The sequence below is a fragment of the Myxocyprinus asiaticus genome, chromosome 36 (assembly GCF_019703515.2).
Source record: "Myxocyprinus asiaticus isolate MX2 ecotype Aquarium Trade chromosome 36, UBuf_Myxa_2, whole genome shotgun sequence".
Lineage (NCBI taxonomy): Eukaryota > Metazoa > Chordata > Actinopteri > Cypriniformes > Catostomidae > Myxocyprinus > Myxocyprinus asiaticus.
The window spans coordinates 37,175,985-37,184,393 of NC_059379.1; the positions used below are offsets into that span (position 1 = coordinate 37,175,985).

At 36.2% G+C, this 8,409-nt stretch overlaps 1 protein-coding gene across 3 annotated transcripts in view; it reads right to left on the minus strand.

Annotated features, from left to right (window-relative positions):
* rundc3ab (RUN domain containing 3Ab) overlaps nt 1-7,881 on the minus strand; it is a 52,969-nt gene extending 45,088 nt beyond the window's left edge. For all 3 annotated transcript variants that reach the window (XM_051674510.1, XM_051674509.1, XM_051674508.1), the window contains exons 1-6: nt 7,399-7,881; nt 3,462-3,577; nt 3,218-3,345; nt 1,693-1,778; nt 1,462-1,551; nt 754-834 (exon numbers count right to left, since the gene is read on the minus strand). In XM_051674510.1, coding sequence (XP_051530470.1) covers nt 754-834; nt 1,462-1,551; nt 1,693-1,778; nt 3,218-3,345; nt 3,462-3,577; nt 7,399-7,505 — 608 coding nt within the window. In that variant the 5' untranslated portion in view covers nt 7,506-7,881. The remainder of the gene's footprint in view (nt 1-753; nt 835-1,461; nt 1,552-1,692; nt 1,779-3,217; nt 3,346-3,461; nt 3,578-7,398) is intronic.
* Between the last annotated feature and the right edge of the window lie 528 nt (nt 7,882-8,409).

Sequence of the window (8,409 nt, forward strand, 5' to 3'; positions counted from 1 at the left end):
TTTTTGAGTACATTTAGATATTTTTTTCTAATTTTCAACTTCATTGCAAAATTCCAGATTTTCTAGTACGGGTGGGAACCCTGATGAACGGTGAAGATAAGTAGAAATATACAAGTACTGATTATCAAAGTGAGATAAGCGAGTTGCTTACAACAACAACAACAAAATCACTCTGTACTGTTGTGTCATGCAGTTAATTTTTCACAGTTCAATCCTAAATAAATTAAAGACATCAGTATGACAAATAATGGTCTGCTTGACACAAATTTTTTGAGCTTACAATCTTTGTTCTTGTGAAACTATTATTCACAAAAGTATGAACATTTCACTATGGTAACGATAGTTTGTGATAAAATACCATAATTACAGCAATTATTGTTACCAGGCCTACTATAAAACTTAAAATTCATATTACTTCACCAGTATAAAAAGCTTACAGAACCTTTCTATCTTTTGCTGACTAATAAGTTGCCATCTGTTTCTTTGTTTTTATTTCTGCAATTCGAGAATGTTCATGTTTGTGTGCTTGTTCACAAATTTCAGTTTTTTCATGTTTTTTGTGAATATTAATGATTTCTGTAAGTGTCTTTCTATATCAGAAATATTAGTCATAAAAAGGCGAATAAATTAACGGATAAAGCAAATATAGCAAGTGTGGGTCCCAGGTAAACACAAAATGTCATATTTTGGTCCTGGGCCAAGAAATTTCCTGTCCTAAATGAAATTGGCATATAGGAAATAAATGATTTTCACCTTTGTGTAAATTTCAGGTAAGGTGTGTAGTCAATAACCGCCTCAGACTTCCCATCCAGAGCCTCCCCTTTCAGACAGAAACTGACAACAAGTACACAACACAATTATTCAACAGTCATCACATTGATTACACTGCATATCATTCTAGCTCTGTAAGAAAAAAGAAAAGAACAAATGAAAGAAACTAGTGAGCTACCTATTTAGACAGCAAAGGCAGTTCCACAAAGTATGCAACAAAATTATGCTGCTTTATAAGATAACTCGGGTGGGCAAATTCAAGAGAAATGTCATATTGCCTTTGCCGCATATGCTCGCAACACGAGTCTGTGCATTACAGTGATTTTACCACTTGTAAGGGGGTTTTGAACACCTAATAGATGTGTGTGCTATGAATTTTCAGCTTATACAGGATTATGTTATTAGCTTAGCAGCATGCTAACATAAAACTTTATTGGAATCAATTGAAAGTCGAGTTTTCTATACCTTTCACATGAGGAGTGCTATTTGTGTAGCACTCTTGAGTTGTTGCCTACATAAAGTGTTAAAAAGCAGTCACTTTTTTGGTTCCATTTCAGTTAGGAAGCTGCCTTACTAGGCTGTTGTCTATTTAAACAGTAGACATCAAGGCAGCACACTAGGTTTTGGAACAAAGCTTCTGTCTTTGTGTATTCCTCATTTTACTACTCCTTGCCTTATCTCTCCTCTAACCTGAAGTCGATCGCTCCAAGTCCAATAAGCATTCCAGTCAAAACAGTTGCTTCCTCTCTCAACATGATGGCACCCTCATCATAGAACCTCCTATCGACAAGCACACACATAAAAAAACACACAATCAATTTATAGATATACCATTTTCTGTTGTATATGGACTGCATAGTTTATGTTCAAGCACATATGTTCAAGGTTAAAGTTTTTTACGTTTTTCTCTTTAAAACTGACCTGGTGGTGCGGCAATCTCGCAAAGCTGTGGAGATGTATTCAGACAACCGTTTCTCCATTAGTGCAACTCGCAGCCACGCTCTGCCCTACAGCCATAGTAGAATCACATATTAATGCAATATTCATAAAACATGTTTTGAGTGTTCCTGAATTTCTGCAATTCTGTGACATGTTCATTTCTATGATTTACTTGTGGTCTTACTTTTTGGATGATTTTTATAGTGAGCTTATGCCCAACATGGGAGAAAAACAGTAACTTATTAAACAGCACCCTTACAAAACAGTACTGTGATGGTACAATAGCACAGTGATGGTATCAGATGGTGATCATAATACTTTGCTGTTTATCATGGTACTAAATGATTACCAAATTCATGAATGAAACTAAAATAAAATTGTATTTAATTTAATTTAGTTTTTTTTTTCTTTCTCCCCAATTTGGAATGCCCAATTCCCAATGCGCTCTAAGTCAGAGGATGAATCTCAGTTGCCTCTGCGTCTGAGACCGTCAACCCACGCAGCTTATCACGTGGCTTGTTGAGCATGTTACCGTGGAGACATAGCGCATGTGGAGGCTTCACGCCATCAACCGCGGCATCCACGCGCAACTCACCATGCGCTCCACCGAGAGCGAACCACATTATAGCGACCATGAGGAGGTTACCCCATGTGACTCTACCCTCCCTAGCAACCGGGCCAATTTGGTTGCTTAGGAGACCTGGCTGGAGTCACTCAGGACACCCTGGATTCGAACTTGCGGACTATAGGGGTGGTAGTTAGCATCTTTACTCGCTGAGCTACCCAGGCCGATTTAATTTAGTTTTTGATAGACAGTAGACCTTTATGATTACATTTGGAGCCTTTACAACCCACCTTCCTACAATAATGACTAAATTACTGGAATCTGAAATTTGTTCTTTTAAATTCTAGACATGACATTTAACAAAGAAATGTTGCTGTGTTTTATACATTTGTATTTTTTAACAGTTGATTTTCCTGTTTACATTTTTTAAGAGGAGGAGAATGCTGTAAATATTCAGATTATAAAATTACAGATTCAAATTTTTACAAATTTGTAAGGCTTACAAATCTCTCAAATTAATATCTCAGAAATTCAGATCATAAACAAATGAACAAGTATCCATGTTCCACAGGGAAAAGTAAAGGTTATCATAATAATCGAACTTAGCGGTTTAAACGTCACTGTTCTAACTTTATAGCCTTTAGTAAACATTAAAATGCCACTAGATAGCGATAACACTGGTCAGCCCTAACAAATTTTACATCGTTAAACATATTTAAATGACATCAGTTAATCCATTAGCTCTGGCAGTTAGTTATAAAACACTAAAACTAAAATAAAAACTAAATATACAGAAACTAGAAAACACTGAACTAAACTAACAGTCAAAGTGTGAAAACTAAGCTAAATTGGAATGACAAACTAAAAGTAAAATAGAAATATAAACTACATTAAATTATTCAAAACTATGGTAACCTTGACTTTAACTTGAGTTGAACCAACCTTTGCTCGAGAGGAGTTGATGTTCTCCATGTTCTCAATGCTGCTAATGCAGTTATTGGGCACTTTACTGCATGCCAGACGGATGAAGTCCCAAAAACTCTGCTGACCATCGAACCAGCTGCCAGAGCCTGCAAAAGACATGGTGAAAGAATCCATGAAATTCACTGGCGTCACAATAGTATGTCCAAGAAGTTCTATCTATAATTATAAAATACTAAATGTCTTTTGTGTCCACTTTCATTACCTTTAAAGCGGTGGCTAAGGATGTGTTCCAGAATAGCAGCAAAGTTAATGAACTCTTCAGACGAGTCATCAATAGGCTCTGCTGTGTACTTCTCTAGTAGTGTCTTCACAGAAAACCTGCCATACAATCATGGTACATCATCTATTTCATTCACAAGCAAATCTATATCTAATCTATTGGAGGTACAAACACATCTTGATACTTGTCACCACTCAAGCATCTTATAAATCTTCAACACCCTCTTAAAATTCAGGTCGAGTCATTACTACAAAAACTGACTGTTTGCGGCAATGATATAGTAATAGTCAATGATGGTAAAGTGAGGAAGTGTGTGTGTGTGTGTGTGTGTTCCTTTGCATAGTGCCCTTGAACTGTATGTATCAATCCACTTAATGACTCTTTCTGCAAAATCACTAAAACATTTTGCTACATGACTACTTCCTTATGGTAATCCAAAGATACGTAGGTCATGAATACAACTGCTATGTATTGAATGTATAAATGAACAGAGGCTCAGATGTAATGACAATGCATTAGGGTGATTCTTACGAAACCTGTCAAGAAAATGTCCTGGTCCTTTTTTACTCCATAATAAAAAGAAACGAATAAGAAATAATATTTTACATACACAAAATTAAGCCTTTTTGGGGGGGGGGGGGGTAATTAAGATTTTTTATATGGTGACATTATTTTCATGAGAGTTATGCACATTTTACTCCCCAATTCTCGTTACCACAATGCGAAAGAAGATGGTCATTATGATATTCTGAGTACTGCAATGTGGAAAAAAAAGAAAAAACGAACTGTAAATTATTTATATATGTGTACTCCATTTTTAATGCCATTCATTTTCTCTAATTTTAATAAAGAAAATCACTGTAAAACAGCAATTGTTTTTATTCTTTTTACCGCATACAGTAAAAAATTACTGTTATGGTTAGGGTAATGAGAATAATTTTCTTTATGCAAAATCTAGGTTATTTATTTGATTTGTTTTATTATTATTATTATTATTATTATTGATTTGGGGTTAAATATTTCTTGACAGGTTTCATAAGGCCTAGTGAGAATCACTCATCAGTGTACATAATGTATTACTGTGTTGTATTATTTGTCATGTTGTTAGCAATGCCTGATTTCATAGATAGATTGTTTAACTTGGGTCAAATGTTTTGGGTAGCTTTCCACAAGCTTCTCACAATAAGTTGCTGGAATTTTGGCCCATTCCTCCAGACAGATTTGGTCAAACTGAGTCAGGTTTTCAGGCCTCCTTGCTCATAAACGCTTTTTCAGTTCTGTCCACAAATTTTCTATCGGATTGAGGTCAGGGCTTTGTGATGGCCACTCCAATACTTTGACTTTGTTGTCCTTAAGCCATTTTGCCACAACTTTGGAGGTATGCTTGGGGTCATTGTCCATTTGGAAGACCCATTTGCGACCGAGCTTTAACTTCCTGGCTGATGTATTGAGATGTTGCTTCAATATATCAACATAATTTTCCTTCCTCATGATGTCATCTATTTTGTTAAGTGCACCAGTCCCTCCTGCAGCAAAGCACCCCCATAACATGATGCTGCCACCCCCATGCTTCGGTTGGTATGGTGTTCTTCGGGTTGCAAGCCTCACCCTTTTTCCTCCAAACGTAACAATTGTCATTATGGCTAAACAGTTCAATTTTTGTTTAATCAGACCAGAGGACATTTCTCCAAAAAGTAAGATCTTTATCCCCATGTGCACTTGCAAACTGTAGTCTGACTTTTTAATAGCAGTTTTGGAGCAGTGGCTTTTTCCTTGCCAAGCAGCCTTTCAGGTTATGTCGATATGGGACTCGTTTTACTGTGGATATAGATACTTGTCTACCTGTTTCCTCCAGCATCGTCACAAGATCCTTTGCTGTTGTTCTGGGATTGATTTCCACTTTTCGCACCAAACTACGTTCATCTCTAGGAGACAGAATGCGTCTCCTTCCTGAGTGGTATGATGGCTGCGTGGTCCCATGGTGTTTATACTTGCGTACTATTGTTTGTACAGATGAGCATGGTACCTTCAGGCATTTGGAAATTGCTCCCAAGAATGAACCAGACTCTTGGAGGTCCACAATTTTTTGTCTAAGGTCTTGGCTGATTTCTTTTGATTTTCCTATGATGTCAAGCAAAGGGGCACTGAGTTTGAAAGTAGGCCTTAAAATACATCCACAGGTACACCTCCAATTGACTCCAATTAGCCAATCAGCCTAGAAGCAAATTGGCTAATTGCCTAAAGGCTTGACATCATTTTATGGAATTTTCCTAGCTGCTTAAAGGCACAGTTAACTTAGTGTATGTAAACTTCCAACCCTCTGGAATTGTGATATAGTCAATTAAAAGTTAAACAATCTGTCTGTAAACAATTGTTGGAAAAATTGCTTGTGTCATGCACAAAGTAGATGTCCTAAATGACTTGTCAAAACTATAGTTTGCTAATATGAAATCTGTGAGTGGTTAATAAATGAGTTTAAATGACTTCAACCTAAGTGTATGTATACTTCTGACTTCAACTGTAGATAGATAGATAGATAGATAGATAGATAGATAGATACTGTAGATAGATAGATAGATAGATAGATAGATAGATAGATAGATAGATATTCCTGTCTATGCCAAAGAAACCAGTTGTTCTGTCCACAACAATAACTCTTTCAGTAATGTCCTCCAAAACAGTAGCTACAATAGGCAGACAAGTAAGGCCTGACAGCCAGTGACTAAGAATAATAAACCTTAAAGGAAAATGTCATGTTCAACACAAGTTAAAGGAATGTTCCAGGTCCAATACAAGTCAAGCTCAGTTGACAGCATTTGTGGCATAATATTGATTACCATAGAGACTTATTTTGTTTGCCCCTCCTTTTCTTTAAAAAAAGCAAAAATATGTTACAATGGGGGCCAATTTTTGAACATTAAAATATTCACTTTTTCAAATGTATAGCCACAAGACATCAACAATATGCGTGTAACCATGACTTTGAGTGATAAAATCACTTACTAACCTTTTCTGTGTAAAGTTATACCAATTTTACAACTTTGTTGCCATGACAATGTAATGTCAACAAGCCCTAAAATTACTGTACAAATTACAATTTAAACAACTTTACAGCTCAAATAATACACGAGTTTTAACAGAAGAGTTCATGTAAGTGCTTTTATAAAATGATAAGCTTGAGATTTCTGCCTTCAAACCCTACAAAAATTGGCCATATTTACTTTCATTGGCCACATTCACTTCTATTGTAAGTGCCTCACTGTAACCTCGATTTTTGCTTTTATTTATTTTATTTTATTTTATTTTTTTAAGAAAAGGAGGGACGAGTCGAAATTATTTTTTGTGGTAAGCAACATTATGCCAGAAATGCTGTCGATTGAGCTTAACTTATACTGAACCCAGAATATTCCTTTAAATTAATATGGGCTTTCGTCAGAATTTTGATGATTAACGCTTATAAAGTGGCATATTTCTATGAGCCGTTTCCTCCCTCACGTTCAGCGGATTCCCAGCGGTACCCACCACCCCTGCTGCCCTTGCTGGAGGAAGGGCGTCCTCATAGCAACGACATCATCCGGGTTACGGAACCACATATCGCGTGTTATGTCCGGCTTCAATCTCCTTGTTTCATTTGATAATATATCTTAATAATATCTCCATAATAATAATAAAAATAAATAAATAAATAAAAATACAACAAATATAGGGCCTAAACAACTTAATTACGGACCTTGTAGACCTCCATACTGTGTACTGTGTACCTTAACACCCAAAACTTGATGTCATGTCGCATCTTAAATATGTGAAACGTTCACTGTTTTGTTTTCAGCAGTCCTCTCTCTATAAATAGAGGTTTTGATTCATGTAACATCTCTTAAATGGAATAAATAAAGAATTGAAAATTGTTATAAAAACTTACCTACAAACCGTGATGAGGTTTTTTCTTTCCACGGCAATGCTCCTAGAAAAGCCTTTCTTGTACTGTGCACCCATAGCCATCGCGGACTGCATGAAACTCTGCTCCATCCCACTGGACCCCTCCCTTTACGCCATAAATATACACACAACCGCATTCAGAGATGAGGCATGAAAGACAGACGCTCTGAAAACGCCAATGTCCACTTATTAAAGTGCCGATGAACAGATGTTTGTTTCATTAAGTATGGAATGGTATGGAGATACTGATGGCAAGATCGTCTGCACCCCTCTTCTATTCTGACCTCGTCATGGTATCAGCATTCACCAAATCAGTAAAACGATTTTTATGATAATTCACATTTCTTTCAGTTGTCGGACTAAGCTTTAGTTTAGTTAAATTTTTAAATTTAGGGCACCAATCTGGCTAAATAAGAATGTTATTCCAAGTGAATGGTATGTATGCATGAATGCGCATCAAGGACGCACAGACCTCTCCACCGCTGCTAGCGAAGTCGGCCACTAGAGGGAGTGTATTCTTAAAGGAATATTTCACCCAAAAATTAAAATTCATTATTTACTCACCCTTATGTAGTTCCACCCATATGTCCCGAGTGAATAGTGCTTCTCCTCAAAGCTTAAAAAAGGACTCAGAAGTGTCAAACAGTAATCCATGCCACTCATTCATCATATTCCAAGTCCACCCCCCCCCCACCCCACACACACACACACACCTTCAAGTACACCTAACCAAACACACCCAACATCAACAAAGCTTGTACAAATAAAAAAATACATTTATTCAATAATATAAACCTTAAAAATGCTAAATTATCAATTTATTGATAATTATACCTGTTTTTTAGCACAGGTATAACTGCTACAGAACATAATTTCACATGCAGATTATTATTTTTTTTTAAAAAAATACTTAAATATTAATCTTTTTTCCACACTAAAAGCGTTTGTATCACTTTACAAGAATTAATTAACCACTGGAGTTGTAGTGATGACA